The 25,597-nt window shown below is 38.5% G+C and overlaps 5 protein-coding genes across 6 annotated transcripts; 2 read left to right on the top strand and 3 right to left on the bottom strand.

The window, feature by feature from the left end:
- Positions 1-297: 297 nt before the first annotated feature.
- On the top strand, positions 298-14,377 carry LOC110381832 (protein pigeon). Of its 2 annotated transcripts, XM_064043480.1 has the most exons (14): positions 298-555; positions 788-1,210; positions 1,769-1,908; positions 2,888-3,019; positions 5,912-6,082; positions 6,749-6,929; positions 7,394-7,698; positions 8,067-8,243; positions 8,675-8,875; positions 9,556-9,720; positions 10,347-10,570; positions 11,441-11,655; positions 12,644-12,850; positions 13,697-14,377. In XM_064043480.1, exons 1-14 carry the CDS (start codon positions 495-497, stop codon positions 13,843-13,845), a joined length of 2,751 nt encoding a protein of 916 aa, XP_063899550.1. In that variant the 5' UTR covers positions 298-494; the 3' UTR covers positions 13,846-14,377. The 2 variants fall into 2 exon arrangements, with proteins under 2 accessions (XP_063899550.1, XP_049691979.2); XM_049836022.2 differs by lacking the exon at positions 12,644-12,850 and having other exon boundaries at positions 299-555.
- On the bottom strand, positions 14,373-16,761 carry LOC110381831 (replication termination factor 2). The gene is made up of 4 exons (XM_021342242.3): positions 16,562-16,761; positions 16,306-16,485; positions 15,774-15,983; positions 14,373-14,964 (listed from the first exon to the last, which is right to left on the bottom strand). Exons 1-4 carry the CDS (start codon positions 16,628-16,630, stop codon positions 14,428-14,430), a joined length of 996 nt encoding a protein of 331 aa, XP_021197917.3. The 5' UTR covers positions 16,631-16,761; the 3' UTR covers positions 14,373-14,427.
- Positions 16,762-16,913: 152 nt separating this feature from the next.
- LOC126053760 (uncharacterized) lies at positions 16,914-17,817 on the top strand. The gene is made up of 2 exons (XM_049836686.2): positions 16,914-17,272; positions 17,459-17,817. Exons 1-2 carry the CDS (start codon positions 17,032-17,034, stop codon positions 17,797-17,799), a joined length of 582 nt encoding a protein of 193 aa, XP_049692643.2. The 5' UTR covers positions 16,914-17,031; the 3' UTR covers positions 17,800-17,817.
- On the bottom strand, positions 17,810-19,073 carry LOC110381835 (uncharacterized). The gene is made up of 2 exons (XM_021342246.3): positions 18,485-19,073; positions 17,810-18,357 (listed from the first exon to the last, which is right to left on the bottom strand). The coding sequence occupies exons 1-2, from the start codon at positions 18,634-18,636 to the stop codon at positions 18,093-18,095; spliced, it is 417 nt and encodes a 138-aa protein (XP_021197921.1). The 5' UTR covers positions 18,637-19,073; the 3' UTR covers positions 17,810-18,092.
- A 143-nt stretch (positions 19,074-19,216) lies between these two features.
- On the bottom strand, positions 19,217-21,084 carry LOC110381834 (uncharacterized). The gene is made up of 3 exons (XM_021342245.3): positions 20,876-21,084; positions 20,136-20,393; positions 19,217-19,468 (listed from the first exon to the last, which is right to left on the bottom strand). The coding sequence occupies exons 1-3, from the start codon at positions 20,978-20,980 to the stop codon at positions 19,352-19,354; spliced, it is 480 nt and encodes a 159-aa protein (XP_021197920.3). The 5' UTR covers positions 20,981-21,084; the 3' UTR covers positions 19,217-19,351.
- Between the last annotated feature and the right edge of the window lie 4,513 nt (positions 21,085-25,597).

A 25,597-nucleotide genomic window follows, 5' to 3' on the forward strand; every position in this document is an offset into this window, starting at 1 on the left:
AAGATGACCGAGTATAACTAAAAGACGTAAAAAAAATATTTAATGAGTACAGTTACATGTTGAAAATAAACAAGTAAAATGTAATTAGAATAAAGATTTCAACAAAAGGTAAGCGATGACTTTTTTAGTTTCAATATTCATCAAAATAACAAAGAATCTCTGAATAATACAAAAAAGATAAAACTTTCTTCTAACGCACACGTAAAACGAAACTTCACTTTCAAACCAACGCTTCTTTTCTATTGGTCGATTCTGCAACAAGCGCTGCACAGTGCTGCCACAATAATAGACAATTGTTTGTCCGTGGTGTTGGCATGTCGTAGAAGCTGTTTTCACGTCGTATCACAGCTGGGCGCCAGCTGATAGAAAATTGAGCGAGAAAAGTCAATAAAGGTGCGCTATTTCAGTATTGATAACGTGGCGATACGGTGACATATTTATATATTATGTGAATAGCAGGTGAATTTATAGTGAATATTGGTGATAGCATCGATATGGCTGTCCAAAATATAGCAGTGAAGTTGTGTGGAGTGCTACAAGCGCAGGGCGAAGAAGGTAACAACAAAGCATTCGATTATCACAATACGAATTGATTTAGCTCAATAATTTGCCTAAATCTAAGTTAATTTATCTGAATCTTTATTTTAAATCCACAAAAAAGTGTACATTTCTTATTTTCCCACGTAAAAATAACTAACATGAATCGTCATTTACCGAGTACATCCTCATGTAACGCTTATAGATTTCCTGGAGTTGAGTTGATTGTCATACATTTATATCTTTACAGAGGTTACGGCCCGGGAATGGCGCCTCTTAGGCCAAGAACAAGACGGGTCGCAACTCTTAAGCTGGGTATCAGACAAAGATGGAAAGGAGGTCCTAAACTTAGGGTCTTATACCAATAAAACTAAAACGTTGATCACACTTCACACTTTTGAGGAAAAACTGAATATAATCCAAGCTTCAGTGAATGCTACACATACATTACTTGTTTACATTGTAAAAATACCACCAAATGAAAATAATGAAATCAAGGACCCACTATACTCTCCGTTCTTGATATGTTTGCTACCTGAAGCTGATAGGACACCCGCAGCAGTTGAAGAACCTTCCTCAAAGCAAATTATGGTCCAGTATGTGTATGGGAAGAGCACTAAATACAGTCCCGGGATACGAAATGATAGATTCCTGCTTTTCAAGCATTTAGAGTGTAAGTATGTTAACATCCTTTACAATCCTCGTTACTTGATGACATTCGTCAATCTCATTAAGTAATTACTACTTATCATAAGTCATTATTATAAGTATTGATTGACAACATTATGATGTAAACAGACATGTTTTGGAATGAGAAGTAATTAAGTGCTTGGGCTCAGTAATGGCTTAACCTTACTTAGTCCTACAACTGTCATTCCACACATCTGTTATTCATGTGATTATTTATTTGTTTATCCAGTTATTTTAGGCAATAAGGCCCATATAAATATGTACAATATAATATTATGCATTAATTTTCAAAAACTAAGGTGTTACAAGTCTTCATAATGCTTCGATTTCCTTCCAACATTATAAAATCACCTGATTTGAATATTTTAGTTATTTTGTAGATAAACCAAACTATTTTCTAATAAAACACTTAGGTATTGTAACTATGCCAACTCTGGCACTAGGCCAGGCAGTCAGTAGGTTGATAAAATAAATAATTCTAATGTTATCACTAGCAGTGTCATGTAACATAATAAAATTACTACTGCGGATTGTGTTTTAGGCATCAAAATCTACCGCACTCCTATGTTCCTGAATGAATGTGACGATGGCACTGACAAGTGGGGCTTTGATGGCATTTACCCTGAACCTGAGAAAATTGTTAAGGTCTTTTCATGGGCGCAATGGGATTGTGTCAATCAGGTATGTTCCTTAACCATTTTAGTTCTAAAACTTGTATTTTGAAGGTGTCTATGGTTTGAGCTTAAATCAACCTTCTTTGTGAGATTAGGCTGTTTAAATAAATATATAGGTTTATGTTTCGCATACGGTTCTGCCCATATTTTATACTTCGTAAAAGAAAAATTACTTATATTAATCTGAAGGGATATTTTTTTACAATTGTTACATATATTTTTGTACAAACGTTATGTATTTCAGTTATCCAACACCTAAAATTATTCGACAAAAAAATCCCGAAACATCATTTTAGCTGGTTCCGGATTCGAACTTGCGGCGGTACGTTATCGCGTCACACGATCGGTAACCGCAAACCGCTGGTCTATCGCGACTTCCTAAAAACTTACTAAAATAACCACATCATTTTATGAGAAAAGCTTGAATGACAAAATATTCGCTATTATTAAATTTCGGGCCTAGATCTGTTTTCAATGTACCTAAAATCTTTTTGTGGTGTCTGCTCACCTATGGTTAATTTTGTACCTTTTAAAATAGAACATCAAAATGTTATAGTCAGAGAGCTGGAAACTTTATTTCTAGAAACTTAGTAAATGTTATACCTGATGATGATGAAATGAAATTTTATTCCTGGTGCACAAGCATTCGCGCAGACACAGGTGCACTCACATTTCCTTCGCTCTCATAGCCCGATGGGACGGCAATCCGACAGGACCGGAAAGAGATCAGGCGCAGGACCGATATTTACGAGCTCTCCGATGCACGGGTGTATCAATCACCAACTTCCAGGTAAAACCCACAAAGCGATTTCGGTCCGACCCGGGATCGAACCCGAGACCTGCTAAGCAGCCTTTCTTGCGACAGCTAGACTAACGAGGCAATTATCGGAAATTATACCTATTGTTATTAAATAGGACAAAATAAGACTTTTTTCTTATTCTATTTTCTATCTTATATATTTCTTAAATACATTGATTTCCCTTAGGTGCTCTACTACATCCACTATCGTCTGCCGACGCAGAGTTTCGCCGAAGGTGAGGAGGTGAAATCTCCGTCGGAAATGACGCCGACGCTATCCGCTTTGCAGTTTCATGCAGACTTACCACACGAGACTGTTGTATGTATTCATTGTATTTACAGGCTTTTTTATTAACACGCTTATATTACCTTCACTTGTAACTACTTACGTACCTTGACATGAGTAACCTGTGCTTGGAGATTCTCGTCGGAAGCTGGAAGTTCTCACATTCAGATAACATCGAAACCATATTGATTTTCCCGGTCTTCGATTAGGATAAAAATTTGCATTAGCTCTGAGCTCCGATGACAATAGCTAACAAACGTCATGATTTAGATATAAAAAAGCATAAATTAAAAACTAAGAAACACGGTTTTAGCAAAGAAAGTGTGGAGTATTTTTCCAAAAACGGAAAAACAGGAAAAAGATTGCATAAACGCTTTCTTTTTAAACTATTTTTTTTTATAGGCTATGAAACCAGTCACTAAATCGTAGAAGTCTCGATGTATAACATATAAAATCGCACGGCCGGCATCATGCACCTAAATTAAGTACCTACTCATAAAATGCTTTCTAATTGTGTTATGCATAATTAAGCAGTATCTTTCCGGATACGTGTAAATCATATTTATAACTATGGCTATTTTGATTTTTATAATAATTGCCACGCATCGAAGCAGAAATTATTAGAGAAGCAAGTTAAATTTAAAAAAAAAATCACTCAGTTTCGATTTCTTATCATTCATTTATTACTATAAATAGGTTATTAACTTTATAGGTATGTACAGTTTTCGACAATGTGGTCTAAATACGTCACGACAACACATTCATTCATGTGTTACTAGGTGGGCCCAATGTGTCGATGCCGACTATCTAGACACACGGCAGTGTGTCCGCCAAGTTCGAGCAAAAAAAGCGACACACCGGCCGTGGGTTATATTACACGAACCATTTCGGGCCAAATTCGAACACCCTATAACTCAAAATCTATTTTGTTCACGCATATCAAATTTCAAGTATCTGTTGAGACCCCCTCACTTATCTAAAATACAAAATTTCATTAATATACCTATTGTAGGTCTTGAGATATTGACGTCAGAAAATCGCTATTTTTACTATACACTCACTGACTGACTGACTGACTGACTGACTCACTCATCAAAAACCTAGACCACTTCCAATGGTCGTATTGACTTGAAATTTGGCATGGAGGTAGGTCTTTATGTCAAGGTAAAGGGAAAAATCTGAAAATGGTCAAGTGTGAGTCGGTTTTAAAATAATGAAGGTGTTTTATACCCCTAAGGAACTAAAACGAACTAAATTTATCTATATTTATATAATGTATCTTCGAATGGTCGTACCGATCTGAAATTCGTTACAAAGGTTTGTATTTAGTCAAAGTAAAGTAAAAATCTGAAAACGGCCAAGTGTGAGTCACTTTCGAAAATAACGAATGTTTTAACTTTGATCCACAAACATAATATATGATAACATGTCATGTCAGTCAGTTGGTAAATCTAGTTCATTTCTTTGTAAGAAGCGTGCATATTAAAAAATCTGAAAGATAGAATAAATGAGTCATTTCCTTAACTAACTCAGTCATATGAAAAAAACCATTGTCTGTAAAGTCGTTTTACTGACGATAGTTGAACGTGACAACGTGAGTAGCTGCCGATTGTGCCTCTTTGTCGCTTGCTGCGTGCTCTCGCTTGCACTTCAAGCCTTAAACGGAACGCCTCAGAGCGAGGTAACGCCGCATGAGTCATGTTTTTTCGTGCGTGCAGCCGGCTCCATCGATTTATAAGACGTTGTCACGTCAAAAAATAAAATAAACAACCTTACAAAAATAAATGAAATCCCACCCAAAACATAAATGTGAAAGACTGCCAAGTTCGATAATATGGGAACGCTTCGCCTATAAAAGAAGTGAAATCTGAATAAGTACCAAGTTCCATACACATACCTCAGTTAAAAATAGTTACTTTTTAATGATGTTACTTGGCAAGTTTTAATAGAAAATTAAATACTTGATTCATTGCATTTAGTAGGTTTATAACAAGGTGTGTGAAAACTTGCCAAGTAGCATCATTAAAAAGTAACTATTTTTAACTGAGGTATGTGTATGGAACTTGGTACTTATTCAGATTTCACTTCTTTTATAGGCGAAGCGTTCCCATATTATCGAACTTGGCAGTCTTTCACATTTATGTTTTGGGTGGGTTTTTCTTTCACATTTCTATTTATAGACTAACTGCCGTCAAAGTATTGGAATAACCGATATTGTACAAAACTGAATGAATGCCAAGGGAAATTAACTCAATTCTAAACACACAAGTTTAACAATGGACAAACACGTATTGTTAATATTTCAGTATCGATTTTCATAAGTTCAATGTTTCATTTTAGAAACAATTTGTACCTTTACATTTTATATGCCTGCTAGAGTCTGGTGTAGTTGAAACCATAGAAAGAAGCTTATAGATTATAAACGAGAAGTAGCTCTGTCTATATTTCACCTCTAAAAGAAACCTGAAAAATACTTCTTTATCAAAGTCATCTTTAGGATGTACAGAGTCCAGCTAGTCAACCTATTCGACACCGTAAATTTTTTGGTTCAAAGAATTTTTTCTCATTTTCTCATTAGAACATGGTTTAATTAAAACGAGATATTAAAAAAGTAGCTTAATACTTAATAGAGCGCTTTAGCTTATTAATATAAGTAAACAGAGGGTATAAACATACATAATAGACATAAAATTTACCATTTGAATAACGTTAAAGGGTATCTAAGTCCGTACTTATAGTTACCGGCACGGATATTGAGCTCTCGGCGGAAGAGTGGGGATCGCTTTGCGCACCCGTACGCATAAGGCAATAAGGCAGTAAATCGCTTCTGCGCAGGTGAAGGTCATAGCTCGATATCCGTGCCGATAACTGTAAGCAACTTCAATAAAATAAGCATTTATTGTCCACTTTTTCACCGACTACTAGCTAAACATCCCGCTAAGCCTGCCGCACGTATCGAGCTCCGGCGAGGGTGCGGCGTGCGGCGCGTATGAAGACGACCCCATACCTCTGCGGGTGCATGACTGCAGTCTCGACCTGCAGATTGTCTGCGATCAGAAAGGAGTGCTGTGTATATGCCATCATTATTTGTATAAGGTAAGTGTTTTAGCTTTATAGTAAACTATTGATTTTTGACACTTACGGAAATATTAGACATTTAAATAAAACAACTTTTAGGGTTTTTATCGCGGTTATATTAATATTACTAGGTTCTGCCCGCGGTGTCACCCGCAACCCGTGGGAACTACTAACACTGAAATAATTTTTCAAATCGGACCAGTAGTTCCTGAGATTAGCGCGTTCAAGCAAACAAACAAACTCTTCAGCTTTATAAAATTAGTAGGTACCTATAGATTTAATTCCCACATTTCGGATCGACCTGTAACCATGGCTGCTGTAAAGAATAACCGCGTAACAATCCGTAAAAGTAGTTTTATAGTTACTTTGCAAAGATGTAATACAAGTTACATGTGTAAGGCAGGTATTGATCGTAGGATGCATTGACCAGCTATGACCTTCTAAGGACGAAAACGATGATGAGGATGATTTAGCTCATAGGCTTCAGACTTATCAAAATAAATTGGTACTAGCTAAGCTACCTTTTCCTTTTACACTGTGGTTTAGGAATAAATTGTGATCTTCTATTGCTGGTTTTGCAATGTGTTAAAGCATAAACTTACTGTACCTACAGCTTGAGATGATATTTTAACTGTAAAATACTCATCCACGATATTGTATTAAACATCATAGTTAATTTTCCAGCCTCTAGACGACTCAACAACATCCCTAGTGCTAGAAGACAGCGCCGACCTGAAGGACTCCGGCGTGAACTTCGCGTACTCCATAACGCTGTTACAGCACGGTTGCGTGGTGCATAGCGTGGTGCCCGACCTGCCCTGGTCTTTGGCCAAGTCTCTGAGACCTTCGTATACTCTTTATGCTGGTAAGAAACTTATTTACTAAAGAAATTATCGAAAAATCCTTTAAAATTTTGTCGAAGTAAAGAGGATGTTAACTAATATGCAAACGGCAAAACCCAAATATTTGGGGCTGCGGGATTGTTCAAAAGAGTTACCGCGGCTCTAAATAAAAGACCTAAGAAGGAACATGATGGGTTTTAGCCAGTAAAAGTCTGACACTCCCTCATGCTGCACCCACAGCGGGATGCCCTTTGATGATTTCCTATAAAAAAGGCCCAAATATTTTAGGTTTATCTAAAATTAATTTTACAAAAGAGCCTTGACCTGTGCATACTACTGTGTTTACTAAATGATTGCTATTGTGCTGATACAACTCTGTTATTTGAGTTCTAATTTACCTAATGATTTAATTTGGGATAAGTCAATCAAAGAACTAAAGAAGCTTTTCCAAAAAATATAACCATCATAAAATATCATTTTTTTTCAGATAACTACCTTCTAGTAAACATACCAATGCTGTATACTCAAATGATAGACATCAGTCTATACCACGAGCCATGTTGCCATATCGTGCTCCCTATGGACGAGTGTGACAGTGGCCCTAGTTTGGCCCCAGTCCTGGGCTGGGGCCCCCACGCCATGGTGGACCTCAACACCCTCGATGTGGTCACCATGACCGTGCCAGACAAGGATCTGACTGCCACCTTTAAGAGTAACACGGCTGTCGAGAATAAGCTGGCGATTCTCCATTATTTGATACAACATGATGGGAACATGGATTTGGCTGAGGAGGTAAATGCTGTTTTTTAGTGTCGCCTTTCTGTGTATTGTTCCCAAACTAAACAGTTTTAAACAACCTTGCCTTCAAAATTATGACTTGTAGTTATAACTGTGTGAACAAATAAAAGTGATTTGATTTGATTCGCATCATTATTTTTATTTAGGTACATTCGTTGAATAAACTTTGTTGCTATATAATTATGTGTTGTTCCGCCGTGAGTTTGTCAGTTAGCCCATAGGCTTCCACTCATATGAAATTATTAGCCAGTAAAGGGAGTTTCTTTACTCAGTAAATAAAATGATGAATCGGCATATACATATTTCGTTAGCTGGTTATTGGAGCATCAATCCATCACCAAATATTTCTTAACAAATTCCAGCTAATATCATGGATGTGCCTGAACCAGCGCGACGGTCTGGGCGCGTTCCAGCGCGTGATGCAGGAGTACCTGGTGGGCACCACGTACGCCGTCACGCGGCGTTCCCTCCCCGCGTCGGCGCTGGGCCTCATGAAGATGCTGCCTTTCACTCAACACCTCAAGTTTGCTGATGTTAAGGTAAAGATTGATACTTGTTTTTAATGGTATCAATTTTGACTGGTGTCCTTTTGATGACAGATGTAATACTTAATCATATTTTTACATAATATTGTTGATTTTTGTATAGCTCTTTACTTCTTAACTTTTTTAGCTTTTATTTTTATTTTGTCGTATTTCATCTTCAGCAATCCTACAGCTAGTAATCAAACATACTGCCCTTCTTAAGTCCTTACCCAGAGAAGATATAGCATAGACCCCATACTCTCATAGGCCAATATTTACCAGCAATCGAAACTGCTAAAATTTATTCAATCAGCTAATTAATGTGCTCAGGTTGCACCAAGCATTCAAGTGTAGTTCATTATAATTTTGGAAGGGTATCTAGGGGGGTATATACTTTAATTTTACCTTAAAAAATTGATTTTCAATAAGTCTAAATTCCTCGTTAGGTCCGCGACATGTGCGTATCAGTGAGCCAGGAGAAGTTGTGGAACAGCGCGGTAGTGGTGCTGGCGCCGCGGCAACGCGTCTGTCAGTTCGCGGAGGACGTGTGGACGCGGCTGTGGCGGGCCCTCAACGATACCGTGCACAAGCGCCTGCAGCCACAAGCCGTTATAGACAAGCTGAGGGTCAGCTTGCATTGTTATCAGGTGAGAAGTGTATGTAAACTGGGAGAAACAGCTCGTCTGCCAGTTCGCTGAGGACGTGTGGACGCGGCTGTGGCGGGCCCTCAACGATACCATGCACAAGCGCCTGCAGCCACAAGCCGTTATAGACAAGCTGAGGGTCAGCCTGCATTGTTACCAGGTGAGAAGTGTATGTAAACTGGGAGAAACAGCTCGTCTGTCAGTTCGCGGAGGACGTGTGGACGCGGCTGTGGCTGGCTCTGAATGATACCGTGCACAAGCGCCTGCAGCCACAAGCCGTTATAGACAAGCTGAGGGTCAGCCTGCATTGTTATCAGGTGAGAAAGTGTATATGCAGTTGTATTTAAATTGGAAATTTAAAAAGGAAATTTTGCCCTCATGATATTAGATCCTTGATAATTTCTTCTTTTACTATCTATGAGCATCGGCATTATCAATTTATTTATTTAATACACTAAGGAAGACTTGCTATATAATAAACAAAAATTTAAAAAAAAACGTCATAGGAAAACCTAAAATTTAAATTACGAAAACTTTTAGTTGATTGATACGATTAAGTACTTATCTAAGTTTTGTGAAATAATAAACTGAACCGATCAATAAAGCGAAACTTCTGTGCGAAAATGAGGGATTTTAGCTATAGCTTTGGATACTAATTTTCACACTTCTTATGTTTGTGTCAGCCGGAAGCCCTATCCCGGTGCAGCACCCCGCTGTCCCCCGGGGCTCCGCCGCCGCCCCTCAGCGCTCCACAGCGCCGCTCCTCCATCGGCAGCGGACAGGACCTGCTGCCATTCTTCGAGCTCGACGTCTGCACGGCCAGCAAGCAAGAGCATATCATTGCTGCGGTAAGCTTAAACTTACCTCTATAAAATTGATCACCTTAATCTGTTATAACACTAATTCACTGTTAATATGTAAGTGCATGACTTATGCAAGAAAATCTAACCATCTTCTGATCTTCCTCTATGCACATAAGTGTTTGTCGAATAACAGCTAGTGGAATGAGGATTGAGCGAAAGATTTTAGCCAAAGCAAACCAGCATTAGGACGCGTCGGCTGTCTCAAACAGCCAAAGGAGGCTGTCTCAAATAGTTCGCCAATATAGTCTGATTATGGAGTAAGGAAAATTATGGCATCTCGCGTCATTTACGCGAGATGCCATAATGCAGGTAGGTCAGGCGCCTTCTACTAGGTCAAATACGTACGGTGGGTATGACCAAAACGATCAATTACGAGTGCACTAACGACGCGATTGGGTTATTTGGGATACCTGTCAACGATTTCAGGTATTATAAAAAATGCTCAGATCTAAATAAGCCGTATAAGGGCGAAAACGTCCTTCCATCACCCCCACACCCGCATTTTTGCGCGCTATTTTCTTAGGCGATTTTCCGTTATGGCACGTCCGCTAGACATTTTGTTCCATCTCTGATGAACTGACGATCGTGCTTAATTTAACGCGGCCGGACAGAACCTTCGCGAGGTGAGCGTGCACCTGATGCGGGAGTGCTCGGGCGGGGGCTCGGGGTCGGGAGGGGGGGTGTCACAGGGCCGCGGCGTGGAGAGCGGCGTGCACGCGGTAGGCACGCGCTGGGCGGCGGCGCAGCTGGACACGTCCCGAGCGCTGTGCCGCGCCCTCACGCGCCCGCTCGCCGCCACGCCGCACAACAACCAGCAGCGAGGCTTCACCTTTATGTATGATACAACGAACTATATCGATGTTTTGTTTTGGGTTTTGTCCTAATTTTTTGTTGGTTCCGTTGGCTAGTCTGATTTTGTTTTGTGTGTGTCGTGTTTAGTTTTCGCTTATTTTGGTGTCCCTACTTCCCAGCGCGAGATTCTCCGTCATTTGAACAAACCCATTAAAGTTAAAGCTTCTTTAAATCTATTGCTAACTCTTTCTTTATCAACAAGATAAATAGTGTTAGCAATAGATTTAATGAAGGTTTAAGTTTAATGGAACTTAGTTCAACTGGCGGTATGTGTTATTCCTGGCATCCATTTTGGTCGAGTACGGCGAATTTTTGTTTTGTGATTTTTTGGTGTCATTCTGTTGGTTTTGTTTATGTTTTGGTTTTTTGCTTATTTATAATTTCATTTACCTAATATTTGTTTTACATGGAGTTGTAGAATATACTTGTGAAGCGTCAATACATAATTTTATTATTTAACTTATGTTTTAATACACCTTGGCTGAACCTGGTATAATCATCTGCAGTCATTTTTTTTCAATATATTTTTCATTCTAACACAGAGAAGTCCTTCAAATATTGCCGTTACGACAAACAAATGACTGCAAGTGACTTTGCCATTAAAGCCTAATCTTAAAATGTGAATCTAATCCCCATACAATACATTTTGTAACTAGTTTACATAACTTAATAATATGGGATTAAATTATCGATGAAATAAACTTATCGAGTGAGTTGTAACTTTTAATCATCTAACAAGCCTGGAGTCAGAGTTTTCTCAAATCCACCTGACGGCCTCTGACGTGGAATTATAACAACGACAGCTACTAAGTAGCAGATATACCTTTAAACATTATTTTTAATACATTTTCAGCGATGAGATGGACCCAACGCACGCGTTTATAGTATTTAAAGTTCTGGAGCAGTACTACTTGGCCACCGACTCCATTGCGTTTCCCTTGCCGCAAGGATTCAGTTCATTCTTCACGTACCTCGGCTACCGCACGCTGCCGTTCCATTCGTTCGTTCAATACGTTCACCGGAACGTGTTCGAGTTGCAGATCGATGTCATGAAGGCGATTATTGCATGTAAGTATATTTTTTTTTGTATATTTTATTGTTTAATATTACTTAATGAAAAGAATTAAAAAAACATCAGCTTGATTATTCAGTATTAAAAAAAAACAATGACTCTCCGATTTTATTCTATTTACTTATACTAAAATTGCAATTGTAAAATAAATTGCTTCTTTTTATGTAAAAGATAATTAACCTAGTACCTACAACTATCATGATTATCGGGTACCTGTAACTTACTGATTTATTCATACGCTATGAAATACCGAAAAATATTTTTCATCCCACCATCTCGGAGTAGTTTTGCTCTTCTATATCTGAGTGCAAAAGCCGTTTTTATCCTCTAGAGCGGCAAAGTGATTTGAATTTGGAATATCGTTGCGATACTCCATTTGTGACAATCTTGATAAGACTTAAAAAAAATACATATTAAACAATTCAACTACTTAAAATAATAATTCAACTAAATACCTACGTCTTTTTTATATTGTTTTTAGATCGATTTTTTGCCTTATTTTATTTTTAAGCAGAGTTTTTAAATAAAAAATCTTAATAGGTACCTACTTCTTTTGGATTTGGTAGGTACTCATATGCGCGAGCCATTTTAATTTTTTGCGTTAAGTAATTTTCTCGCTGAGGTGTGATGAAATATTTATGTTTTATTGTTTTTAGATTGACTTTAAACCTCGCTACATGTTTAAACTGTGTTTTAAAATAAAAAACTTTTGCAACTATTTAATTTGCCATGAGCGCACGTGATTTTCTTTTTTTCTATTTAGTAATTTACTTACTCGATGAGGTGGGATGAAAAGTTACATAAAAGACCAGTATCGCTTGAAAAGTTCGCGCTGCCGCCCGCGGCACCGTGAGCTCCCGCGCGTCTTGTTGATGTTTCCTCCCGCGAGTGCCAGCGGTGACGCTTTCAATGCCGGCCACTGCCATTCTGGTGACTCGGGTCATACTTTGTGTTCCTATTGTATCGTAATTCCTAACATTCCAGCGAAAGACGACGACAACAAAACGACGGTGAACAACAAGCTGCGTCTCATACAGCTAGTAGGCGAGGGTCGAGCCCGGCGCGCGCTGGCCGCGTGGCCGCACCGCGCCGCGCTGGTGCTGCGCGCGCGCGACCACGCGCACGCGCTGCTGTCGGGGGGCGCCGCGCCGCACCACGAGCTCAGCCGACACAGACCCGTCAGGGACACTGGTAACTGTGTGCTGCCACTATACACAGTGACGGGTGCAGCACGCGCACGCGCTGCTGTCGGGGCGCCGCGCCGCACCACGAGCTCAGCCGACACAGACCCGTCAGGGACACTGGTAACTGTGTGCTGCCACTATACACAGTGACGGGTGCAGCACGCGCACGCGCTGTGTCGGGGGCGCCGCGCCGCACCACGAGCTCAGCCGACACAGACCCGTCAGGGACACTGGTAACTGTGTGCTGCCACTATACACAGTGACGGAGTGCAGCACGCGCACGCGCTGCTGTCGGGGGGCGCCGCGCCGCACCACGAGCTCAGCCGACACAGACCCGTCAGGGACACTGGTAACTGTGTGCTGCCACTATACACAGTGACGGAGTGCAGCACGCGCACGCGCTGCTGTCGGGGGGCGCCGCGCCGCACCACGAGCTCAGCCGACACAGACCCGTCAGGGACACTGGTAACAACTACCCGCTGTTTCTAGTTCCACTATTATAGGTTTAAAGTGACGGAGGAGTGGCCGCACCACAAGCTCGACGGGCGTAGATATCCGGGCGTCAGTAGGTGCCTAGTAGCACTTGCATAACTAAGCTACTCAGATACTATTGGAAATGCGCCGACTCTCGCCGTAGGTAGAGCAATTTTGAAACAATGTCTTGTGATAAATAAAATGCTGACATGACATCTTTTCGCAGTCAAAATTACGCGAAAATAATTTTTCTTAGCACCTATTAAAATATGACCTTATAAATTTATTGAATTCCCTGAACGACTTAATGAATTTAAAAACTCATCAAAACGATACAAAAAGTATTGACACAATTTGATCCCTTGTCCCTTTTTTACAGGTATAGCAGCATTACCTTCAGGCGAGCGTCTGTCTCCACTGGACACATTCCTGGACTTGCTGACAGCCAAGGCCAGTCTCAACGAACTGGACTTCAATCTGATCATCGAGGCCACATTAGCCTCCGTACAGCAAGACTCCGCTGCTTAAATTATTCTCTAGCACTTAATAAATGTTTCGTAGTCAAATTTTAGCCTAGTAAGCTACCAAAGAGTATGGTATAGAAACATTATTCGTGCCCCAAAATGGATACCTCATGTATCATCTCATATTTAATATTGTCTGTAGTTCTTGAAGTAAATTATCTTCCATACTGCTTTAGTATTTTGAATGTGGTCAGGTCTAGTTTTGTAAGCAGTCAAAAACCAATAACCAAAATTAGCACTACAATATACCCATTGTAGTTTTCCAAATAATTATGTTAAGTTCAGTGATTTTTGACATTCCACTATTTATATTACATAGGTGTAAGTTCACATCATCAAAATTGCACAAAGATTTTTTTTGTCCCACTGCTGGGCATAGGCATCCTCTCACATGGAGAAGGATTGAGCGTTTCCCTAAATCATTTTTTCCCTAAACAAGAATTTGAGACTTCAACTTATCACTATAGGATTAATGTGCAATTTTCTAGTGCAATATTTATTGACAATTTGTATTGAAATAAAACATATGAAAATAATTAAGTTGTATTTATTTTAATTAATATATTGATCCTACAAATAAATAGCATTAATTATAGAATGGGTTGTATGTAACCCAGTGGGCTCGTTTCTGTTCTTTGTCAGTTTGATGTGAAGTAAAGAGTGATTTATAAACTTCACTAGTTTGTGGATCCTTAGCAACGCTGTATTCTTTCTTTGTCTTCTTGTAGGACGGGTCTTGCGCCAATTCTGTTGGGTGAACGCGCTTCGAAGACCCAAAATGGCCTCTTGCCTGTTTATTTGGGTTGTATTTTGGCAATGACAAAGGTATTGTTTCAATTTCTTTCTTCACCGGTGCACTTGAGCTCGGCCCAGCCTCTGGTTCCGCTTTAACGCCATTCTCTTCTTTAATGGTGTCAGACTCTGTTACAGTTTCTGTAGATGTAGATGCGACTGGTGTGGCCGGCTCAACTTTGATATCAACTTTAGCAGCTTTGTCTGCCTTTGATTTTTTACCACTTTTCCTGCTGGCTACTCGGACGGCCATCTTTTCTTTCAACTTTTCAATGTCTTCATCAGTTCCGTTGAGTGTAACAATGTCGTTATCTACGAATGGTTGCTGACACTGGGGGCAAAAGTTAAAATCAATATATCTGGTAAACTGACCTGAATTAATAGATTAGAAAATTAATTGAAGAAATGGGAGCAAGTTTATCATTGCTGACACAATTGCCTATTTTGTCATAGATGACCCTGTTTGGTAAATATGAAATGAACATGACCTAATTCTCATAAATTATTCACAATAAGTGGCTGTTGATAACTAACAAGGTAACAATTTTATGAAATTTGACATTCACTACTAGGATTTAATCGGTAACCAGCACATGTAAACCGATTTAAAAATGGAAGTCCCAACAATATGATGATCTTACAATCAAAGTGCAGGAACTAGAAATTTGTATCTCAAAAACTAGAGGATAAACTGGAAAGCATAGAACATGGTACTAGATCATCTTGCATTGAGATCCGGAATATACCAAATAAATGTAGGAATCTAAGGATGACCTACTGAATACGCTTGTTAAAATAGAATTAACCATTGAGTCACAGGGGGTAATGCGTGACTTTGCAAGCTCCTTTATACGGGAAAAGGATGGAGCTCTGCACATAATGATAAAAGATGAGAATTATTTTCCATCAGCAAAAGCAATAATATGACTACACCTTTATCACCTTTATCAGTCAGATTATATTTAGTTTTACTGTTATAATAATGTATTATGTAACTCTTCATCTTTTAGTAAGCGTTTATCTCAGTACATACTCATCTCTGTTACACCGTTCAGCCATTATTGATTTATTGAATGTGTAACTAACTCAATTTTCTTTTATATAATATATAGATTAAGCAAATCCATGTACAAAACTCACCATATGGCAGAGATTCTGCTTGACCTCTTTAAGTGCCCTCTCAGCGAGCACACAGCCGCAGCTCCAGAGGAACACAAAGCGGAATTTTCCGGACATCTCCAGGCCACTGATGGGGCAGATGTAAGGGGCATTGCCTTCTCCCACGTTACCGTCTGTGTGGTCAGCCGCTGTGTATGCTGGGTTCTTCACCAGGTTCAAGTCTTTGATGTCCTGTACATTAGAAAGGGTATGAGTTTTTTGTACTTTTTAGTTTTTGTAATACTGTTGAAACTGGTAAAGCAAGGAAAATAAGGTTATAAGAGCTTGCTACACTATTTAACAAAAATATTGTGATTGAAGTTTTCTAAGAAAACCTCATGATGTTACTTGATAATAATGTGACATAAAAGTATTGTAATTTAGATACTGACTTCTGTGTAACTACAATTACAATTCCCAAATTCAATGAAAGTTAGGAAGAGTCAGTAAGAGCAAGATAATTTAAGAGAATGCATACAAGATGAAAGCAAAAATGATTAGATAGGGTATTTACCTTAAGACTTTTGATGTGGTTGATAGACTCTGGCTTGGTCTCTTTGTCAAGCAATGCCTCAAGCACGGAGCTTTTACTGTACAGTCTGCCCAAGCCACAGGCCACCACGGGCGTCTGCAGTGGTTGCTGAGACAAAGCGCAGTTGCGCCACTTGAACGATCTCTCAGCATCCTTGTCTTTCTACAAAGAAGTAAAAAATAACACACTTGAAGTTACATGTTCATAATTTACTTTAAACTACGTCTAAAATATTTACCTGTTCTGGCTTCTTCTTCATCCGTACAAGCTCATCTCGTCGTGGAATGGTACCTCCATCACAACCCATCTTGGAGTTTTGAGAATATTCTTGATATAAACTTGATTAAAATGTTTTATAATTTTGTAAACGATTTCGTTTGCTTCTTGATTTATTTATTTTCCCGTGACGACATTCGTGTATGACAAATTCTTTGACAATAATTGGACCACAGATTATACAGAAATAGGGTTGAGAAACCGTGTTACGGTTTTTGTTTACGTTAGTGTAGGATACTCTCGTTCTTCAAACTGACGTACCGGAAGTAGAACTATGCCGACAGCGATCGAGCAGCTGTTTTGTTGCTGTCAGTGTCAAGTAACAGACGTGTGTCATTTTGCAATCACATGCACACATGGGGTTCTGTTTATTCGAGGTTTTTTAAATTAATAAAGTGATTTATTGTTTGTTTCGTGACTGATTTTAACACAATGCCTGATATTGAAATGGATAGAGTGCCGGAAAACGGGTCTGACTGTGAAAACAGCTCACAGATCGACTCGGACGCAGACAATGTTTCGGACTCTGGTAAACTGATAAATAAGAAGAAGACTAGAAAGCGTGGAATTATATTCTTATCCACTATTCCTCCTTACATGAATGTCGCCAAGATACGTGAAATATTCAGCGAATTCGGAGACGTTGGAAGGATATATTTGCAACCGAGTGCTAGTAAGTTTTAAGGTTACCTGTTGTTTACATTTTTATCGAGATTTATTTTGGTCAGTAATCATTTTTTGGTTAGGTCAATAAAACTAGCTTTTGCCAATGTTAGTGCCTTCTATCACCACCACACTTTTTTGCACTTATCAACTCTTATTATTGAAGCAGTTAAAAATCAATAAATTACAATTACAGAGCCTGGCGAAAAGCGCAAGCGGGTGCCGAATCAATTCACAGAAGGCTGGGTAGAATTCCAGAAGAAAAAAGTAGCCAAGATGGTTGCAACAAAACTAAACAACACAAAGATTGGAACCAGAAAAAAGTCACGCTATTATGACATGATATGGAATATCAAATATATTCCGAGGTTTAAGTGGATTCACTTGAGTGAGAGACTGGCGTATGAGAGAGCTGCAATGAAGCAGAGGCTGAGGGCTGAGATATCACAGGCCAAGAAGGAGGCCCACTACTTACAAACAAATGTAGAAAAGAGCAAAAAAATGAAGAAGAAAAAAGCAAAGGAAGCTATGGAATAAAAATAGATTATAAGTTGATTGTAGTGTTTTATTTCCAGTAATTGTGACAACTAAAATGAAACTCCTCTCTAGGATTAACTATTTGGTATTCAGGCTTTTATGGAGAATAAGGGCTTGTGCACATAGACCAACACCATGCTGCCGTAAGCCAGAGATAAAACCTTCCACCAACTTTTCACATTCTTCATTCTCAAGATTCATTTTTTGAAGATGGTGGAGGCATGAAGGTGCGCAATGATAAGCACAGTAGTTGGCAGCCTGTTGCCAACCCTAAAAGAAACATAAATGGTGCATTATTTCTGACTGAAGTTCACTCTTCCGCTAATTATTTCTTCCACGCGCATTCTTTGCTTTGACGTTAGGGGGTCGGGCGTCAACTTCTGAATGTATCGTCGTGGTGGTATGGTGTGCGAAAGTATTCCTTGCGAGAACTCTCGATGCACTCTCACACCATCCAGGGCGTTAGACTGCAGTTTCTCAAAACTGTGCAACTCCTTCATGAATTGCTTGCGCTGGGCTATTTTAGCCCAATGGTAGCGGTGGCGGCATACTACTCGGCTGTAAATTAACAATGTCTGCTTATTTATTTATAAAAAAATGAGAATAACAAATTGTTTATATTTCTTTTATAAAATAGAATTTGGTTTGTAAGTGATAGAATTATGCGGACGTAAATTATACTTACTATGCTAAAGCCAATTTAGAGTAAGCAGGGTGTATGCTGACGTCAGACCGCGCCAGCTCCGGGAACCCGGGGTACAAGGGCACACGCCTCTTTTTCTCCTTCTCCGGTTTGTCCTTATCTGGGTTTTGAGATTGAATCTGATGGTGCGACATTGTTCACGAATTCTAGATCTAAAGACGTGGGAACAACAATTTACCTACTGTAGGGGCACTATGACATCGTCGTCGCTTCGTACCTACTGTTTGGTCAATAATCACTGACACAGCAATTTCACTTTTGACAGTTTTTGGGGATAAACAAATGAGGTTTTACTGTAAATAATACATATTTATTATCTGATAAGGTTCTATATGGTCTAGTTACATAATTATTTTGCTATGATCTAATAGTTTGGGTTTAACCGCATGACTATAAAAATACAATACCGCGCTCAGATTTAGGCAGGCACATGCGCAATTGTTTCGCGGGAAATTAAATTAGGTAAAACAGTATAGTCATACGATATAGAAGAGGGTAACAGAAAAGAAGCAGATAAAAGGGATTTCCATCACATTTTTAAATATTCACAACCAGGAAAAATAAAGTAAAAGCAGAGTTAACTACTCATATAACATAAACCTGTATGTTACAGGACACAGAAAAGAAACTGAACAAAACGGTGAACAATTTAGGAGCTAGGAACAACTCCAAACATTTTAGTCGAGACATTATCGCCAAATAAATCACATAGAATAAATTAATAACAGTTTATTGATACGGCATTAATATTAAATCTACTCCGCGGCCGAATGCAACCCATGAGGTCAGTAAGTATTGCTTGGTGTCGACGTTGAACATTTATAACGATTATTTACACAATCCCGGTTGTTAAGACGAGGCCGCGACGGCTGCTACTCTGCTCTTGCACACACAGTCATTGAATTCATTCACTAACACTGAACACAGTAGTGATTTGTTTGGATTTGTACTGTAGCACTGGAGTACCTGGAAATGGAGAAAAAAAAATATTTATATATTCCATGTCTATTTTACAAAAAGCAACTTATTGTAAGAATGTAGCCTGTGTTTTGGGAGCTCTACACCCAATGCTTTGAAAGATTCCTCTGTACAAGAGATGAGAATGACAAAATTTTAAATGCTTTCTCTTTTCACGTCAGTTTTGCACTAATGCCACACAGTTCTAGCGAAAATAAAGTCATATTGCAAGCATGTCAACACAAAGTGAAATGACTAAGAAACACTACAAAACAATTTGGGACCTTTATAAAAACATTTTATATGTCAATAAAATTATCATTAGCCTTTTGTTCGTTCCACCGCAGGGCATAGGCCTCTTCTTATACAGAGAAGGAATAAGTGTTATGCTAAGGTTGTTCACCAAAAACATAAACATCAGTTTTCTTGAAATAACTGTATATTACGAATTTTGACATTCAATTTTCAAAACAAACAGTTGTTTTAAGGAAAACAGACAGATGTTGTTGATGAACTTGGGCCTAAATCACCACACTTGCTTGATGCAGGTAGGGTAGGTAGTATCAGATTTCATGAGGCTTCCTTAACAATTCAGGACTGGAAACCAGTGTCTAAATCAGGATGCTGTTGTCATCTTAGGAGTGTTATATTTAAGCCACAAATAATTCAAATTTACCTTTGCCTTCTCCTCTTGGCATGGAGATAGTTTCAACGACACTTTGTCCGCCTGAACCTTGTTAAATAACTCGTTGGCTTCTTTCAACGTCTTCTGATATTCCAAATGCATGCCGCTGTTTATTTTCTCGTGAGCCCGCTTTAGGCTCTCGATGCGGTGCGCCCAGTAGGCCTCTTCAGCCGCGTATTCGTTATGGCGTCTGGGGTCGTACGCAGGAGGTGCGTAGTGGTGAACTGGCTGAGCTCGGGGTTCTGCTTTCTGAAAATTTTTAGTGTTTACTTTAATAATCTAGAAAAATATTTTTTTCTGCACTTTTATTCGTCGCCATAGATTGTGTGCTTTTGGAATATGATATATAGCCATTTATTTCAATATTTTTCAAATTGTAAATTTAAAAAAAAATGGTTAAAATAAATTCTTCATGAAATTATGAAATTGTCAACAATTATGAATTTTCAGTGTAAGAGTGCGGTAGAAATATTTAAATATGTTCAGCATGATGTATATTAAGATTTTAACTACAAGTTAAAGTATGGACCGCAAAAGACTAGTTCCCAGAAATCGCTGGGGTAACCTACAAGAGTATCTTGCAATGCTGTACCTCCTATGCTGAATAAGAGTTCTAAGTTGAAAATTCACTTAGAATAAATATTGTACTTTTATTAAACAACAACATACACTACTATGTCCTAACAAGAGATGACATTGATCAAAATTATGTAATGTAAAATTGTATTTACTTTTGCGGTGAGCTGAGCTTGTATCCGGTCTAAAGCCTCTTGAGACACTTGGATAGCATTTTCATTATCAACAGTTACTTTTCGAGTGCTTTGAGAACCTCCCATGTTTATAAAAATGTACTATCCAAATAATTTTATCGGCAAATCACGTCAAAAAGACATTTTTTGACAAGTTTCACATCACATACGACCGCGCATAGACTAACAAAAACTATTCTAGAACTCTTTGCTGTCGCTCGCTCGACTGCATTGATCCATTGTTTATGGTCAGCCGGATGGTATTTTTCGCAGTCTTTATTAATTATTTCAAAATAAACGTATGTGCACGTAGAACAGGCCAGAGCAGGCATTAATTTTATTCGTAGTTTTTGAACCTTTAATTTGTCGCCATAATGGATTCGTGATCCTCACTATATTACCGCTCAAGTACGAAGCTAAAATAGTAGATGGCGCTGCCAGTACTGTTATGTTAGCATTGGTAAAACAACATCCATACGACCATTGGTAACTGGGTAGTCATTGCCTAGCCCTTACTTACTTACTTACTTACAGCCTATTTATCGTCCCACTGCTGGGCACAGGCCTCCTCTCACACGGAGAAGGATTGAGCATTAATCACCACGCTTGCTCAATGCGGGTTGGTGATTTCAGACTATATAGTCCAGGTTTCCTCAAGATGTTTTCCTTCACCTTTTTATCAGCCATTGGTGTCTAAGATATACTTAGAAAGTACATACAAACTTAGAAAAGTTGCATTGGTACTTGCCTGACCTGGATTCGAAACCGCGCCCTCATACTCGAGAGGTTGGTTCTTTGCCCACTAGCCCTTACCTAAGTGCTTTTTTTGAAAGTAGATTGAGCGATCGATGGAGCGATGAGTAATAAAGATTTCCTTGTCACCAAAATGTAATCTAAGTAAGGGTAGCTTGGGCATATAACAAAAATAACAAATGAAAGACTAGACTATGTCTCCGTGATACATGTTTTATAGTCCCCTGGGGCCAAATTCTCCTAAGTTAATAATCTCAAAATCGAATAGAAATTGACTCGCAATATGATCGCAATAGCAGTTTTAACCATATCGGGCATTCTGCTACTAATATTAGACCAATCGTATTCCAACGACATTCGATTGGTTTGCGATTGGTCTGCTATTTTGGTGATTTTGGTTTATACGGTAGTTTGTTCTACAATCATATTGCAATCGTAAATCATTTGCAGACAAAATGATTCATTATTGAATTACAGAAAAGGATAAAAACGTTTATTTCAAAGAACAAATAGCGGAATGCCACATACGCTTCAATTGTAATCGAGTCGGTATTGAATCTCAGTCGAACGTGAATCGTATGTCGCTTAAGTAAAATTAGGAGAATCGGGCCCCTGATCCTGCTACTCTCAAAGTAATATTTGATTGGCCCCAAATGGACCCTACCTATTCATGAGGACTTTGGCTGGCGAATTCATATTGGTACATGTAAGGATAAATATCCCAGCTGTGCAGCATGTTTCTAAGTCATTCAAATCAATATTAATTAGCAGCAAATATTTAAAATGAAGCAATTAAACAGATTGACCACAACGGGCCACATTTTGGCGAGGTGGCGCGGGGTCCGGGGAGGTGTGGGCGCGCCACAAAAACTGACCACAATGGAGCGACCGGTTCGGCCGGTTGCAGCCTCCGCCGCTATCATCCCGCCTCCGACGTACTTTCTTCTGTCTGATCGGAACGCGATTCGGTTTGCCGCGTTCGTTATTTAAAACTATACTTGTTTTTTTTTTTTTTTTGTGTTTCTAATAACGTCATTATCAATTTATTACCAATAATTTAAGGACAATTTCGACCTAGAATAAATAAATATTATAAATTATAGGTAGAAATTGACTTTCATTAATAATATGACATGAATTGTTCAATCATGTAGGGATATAAAATATGAATTAATATTAATTTTAGGAAGAGCCTGAAGCCAGCGTTTTGTTTTGAAGCAAAATAAAATGATTTATTTGCCCATTATGTGTTTATTTCGTACTAACTATGTACTTCTTTTTTAAGTTTTTTATCTACTGTCTGCTAGGTAATATGTTTTTGGCCTAGCGGTCTTGTTGTACGGCTGTATTTAAGGAATGGCATAATAATATTAAAGTTACAGTTTAATTCGATTAAGGTTCTAGAAAGAAATTTTTAATTAAGTAATTCGCCTTCGTATGAGGAATTGTGTCCAAAAAGGTAACTGACGAATACTTTCAACAGCACTGTAGATCTACAGGCTCTTATTATAAATCTTATTAAATCGCTATTGCTAAATGTTTTATTTTATCTAACTAAAGGTTCTATTTCATAACTGCAAGCCTGATCGCAGTCCCGCCGTCTCTCGGTGCAACAGCGTCGCCCGCGCCGTTTATCCGTACCATAAACACCGCATTCTATAAATCAGTGTAACGTACACAACTGTCACACACGGAGGATTAATTACGGCGCATTGTCTATGGAAATGCCCACGTACATCACAAGGACAAGACGTTTATGTCTTGGAATTTCAAGGATCAAATTCCTTTATGGGTCCTATTAATTTGATGTTCTGTGATTCATGACCTTTTTATTTCTTGTTTAATTGAATATATGCTTTATAACACAAAACTAATACCTATGTATTTTAATGAAAACCTGAGGCAATAATAACTGCAGATGATATCTGTAAAAGCATACCTAATGATCATCATAATTTTAGCCAACTTAACCCTTTGCCGGGCAACGGGCCTCTTCCATAAAGAGAAGGAATATTTTTTTCAGTCTTGCTATATCTATAAACAACTGCCTTACTCTGCCAGATGCCTATCTGATCATTATCTGATCCAAAGCATTCGTAATCATACAGCCAAGGTCCCGCTACATTTCCAGTTTATACCTCCTTTGCTTTCTTAATTCATAATTACGTTCATATTAAAGTGGAGTACGCAAGGCAGGTGAGACGTGCAAAGGCACAACCTGACATACAGCTTAATTGCAATTTATGTGCATGGAGGACCCGTGTGATATGTCCCAGGTTCCCAGAAAAGCTTTTAGGTACTTGGAATAACATTTGAATATAGTGGTAAAAGGTTAGAGATTTTGTGTTTGCGGCCAGTTATGACTTCCTTTTTGAGTAAACTTATTTTTTTGTATGTAATACCTAGTTATAATTCTGGAGATTCTCACCATGTTCCTAAGCATATTTATTGAAATAGAGGAAAAAATACATTTTAATAGTTCAAAGTCAAAGTCAAAGTCAAAATCATTTATTAAAATAGGCTAATACGATTAGCACTTTTTAACGTCAAAATTTTACATGAATGACAGCACCCCCAAAACGCCCCCCTTTCACCACTTCCTAGTGTTATGGCTGGAAAGAAGAAGCGGTGAAGAACAAACTTCCCAGCAACACAGCTGTCTATTACAATTTAATTATTATTAATTTATTTTACAATTATACAATTCAATTTCAATTTCATCAATTATTAATTTAAAACACCGAAAAAGAAAGTTCCGAAGTTCGCGTGTTCTATTGCAAAAAATAGCAACAAGAGCGAAAAGGAAAATGCTCAAACGAAATTGAAGATAATTTCCGACGTGCAAGACACGCAAGACGCAACCAACACTCGTACATGAAATCACAATAAATCGTAGATATTCAAAAAAAGTAACCATCTGCACAATATATCAAAAGCTAAATGATAAAGCTAATTTGACGTGGAATTCTTTGTGTCTGTTCGATCACCCCATTCTATACAGAATCGATTCTTTACAATATATTTATGGTATTATGAGGAGCCCTGACGTCTAATAACAATCCGTTTCTACCTGCACGATTTGGCCCTGTCAGTGGTCGCATCTTCTCACCCCGAATTTAAAGAGGATTTACTAAAAATACCCAAAAGTTTAAGGTATTTTAAACTTAACGAACAGAAGAATAAAGTCCAAATTTAATTGTCCCAAAAATTCTATTTGTCCAAAAATAACCAGTCATTGAAATCATCGAAGGGTCCGCTTTTAGACACAGGTGCTTGTTTGATAAAAAAAGGAAAAAAAACTTTATGAAAAAGAGGTCCCAATCCTGGCAATTAATGGATTACGTATAAAATAAGACGCGTAAATGGGAACATAAAGATTGTAACGTCTTTCGCACCAGAGGTAGACAACTTTGCTTTGAGATATTTAATCATTACTTTTTTGGTTTGGTAGAAAAAAAAATAGTTTCGATGTTAGGCAATTTAAAAACTTTAGTTAGAAGTTGCAGTATTGGTTTGAAAGAGTTATCGCAGCCCTGGAACACAAATTCAATAAACAAGTACATCATTTGGTCATTTGATGTCTGATTCTCCTAATAGAATCTCATAAAGGTAAAGATGGCTCTTGTTGATCTTCCTGCCCTACTAATTTAAACTAGATTCCCAAGGTGTTACTACAAATGAAATTAATGAGCGCATCCAAACATATTTAAGAGCATTCAGTTTAACCCCATAAATCATAAGGTTTCCTAACACCTCTGAACACATAAGTAAGCCACCGCAATTTAGGTACTCCACCATTTACCAACATAAACTTGCCAATACTGTCCATAAAATTGCTATAACAAAAGAAAATATGTTCTCGTATCGGCTAGGCATTAGGCAGAATTGTGCGTCGGCGCAAGGAACTAAATCATGCCATCCATGTACTGGTTACCCCTGACTTTAAGACGC

The sequence above is a fragment of the Helicoverpa armigera genome, chromosome 3 (genome assembly GCF_030705265.1).
Source record: "Helicoverpa armigera isolate CAAS_96S chromosome 3, ASM3070526v1, whole genome shotgun sequence".
In the NCBI taxonomy this organism is placed as follows: domain Eukaryota; kingdom Metazoa; phylum Arthropoda; class Insecta; order Lepidoptera; family Noctuidae; genus Helicoverpa; species Helicoverpa armigera.

Excerpts from the sequence above, each read along its gene's own strand:
- LOC110381834 (XM_021342245.3), bottom strand. The coding sequence starts at position 20,980 with ATGGGAGGTTCTCAAAGCACTCGAAAAGTAACTGTTGATAATGAAAAT. Across the intron at positions 20,394-20,875 it reads AAGCTCAGCTCACCGCAAAA|AAAGCAGAACCCCGAGCTCA; the intron begins GTAAATACAATT and ends AAAAATTTTCAG. Across the intron at positions 19,469-20,135 it reads GCCAAGAGGAGAAGGCAAAG|GTACTCCAGTGCTACAGTAC; the intron begins GTAAATTTGAAT and ends CTCCATTTCCAG.
- LOC110381835 (XM_021342246.3), bottom strand. The coding sequence starts at position 18,636 with ATGTCGCACCATCAGATTCAATCTCAAAACCCAGATAAGGACAAACCG. Across the intron at positions 18,358-18,484 it reads TCTAAATTGGCTTTAGCATA|CCGAGTAGTATGCCGCCACC; the intron begins GTAAGTATAATT and ends GTTAATTTACAG.
- LOC126053760 (XM_049836686.2), top strand. The coding sequence starts at position 17,032 with ATGCCTGATATTGAAATGGATAGAGTGCCGGAAAACGGGTCTGACTGT. Across the intron at positions 17,273-17,458 it reads ATATTTGCAACCGAGTGCTA|AGCCTGGCGAAAAGCGCAAG; the intron begins GTAAGTTTTAAG and ends TTACAATTACAG.
- LOC110381831 (XM_021342242.3), bottom strand. The coding sequence starts at position 16,630 with ATGGGTTGTGATGGAGGTACCATTCCACGACGAGATGAGCTTGTACGG. Across the intron at positions 15,984-16,305 it reads ACCACATCAAAAGTCTTAAG|GACATCAAAGACTTGAACCT; the intron begins GTAAATACCCTA and ends TCTAATGTACAG. Across the intron at positions 14,965-15,773 it reads AGCAGAATCTCTGCCATATG|TGTCAGCAACCATTCGTAGA; the intron begins GTGAGTTTTGTA and ends TTTTGCCCCCAG.
- LOC110381832 (XM_064043480.1), top strand. The coding sequence starts at position 495 with ATGGCTGTCCAAAATATAGCAGTGAAGTTGTGTGGAGTGCTACAAGCG. Across the intron at positions 6,930-7,393 it reads TTCGTATACTCTTTATGCTG|ATAACTACCTTCTAGTAAAC; the intron begins GTAAGAAACTTA and ends ATTTTTTTTCAG. Across the intron at positions 8,244-8,674 it reads TCAAGTTTGCTGATGTTAAG|GTCCGCGACATGTGCGTATC; the intron begins GTAAAGATTGAT and ends ATTCCTCGTTAG.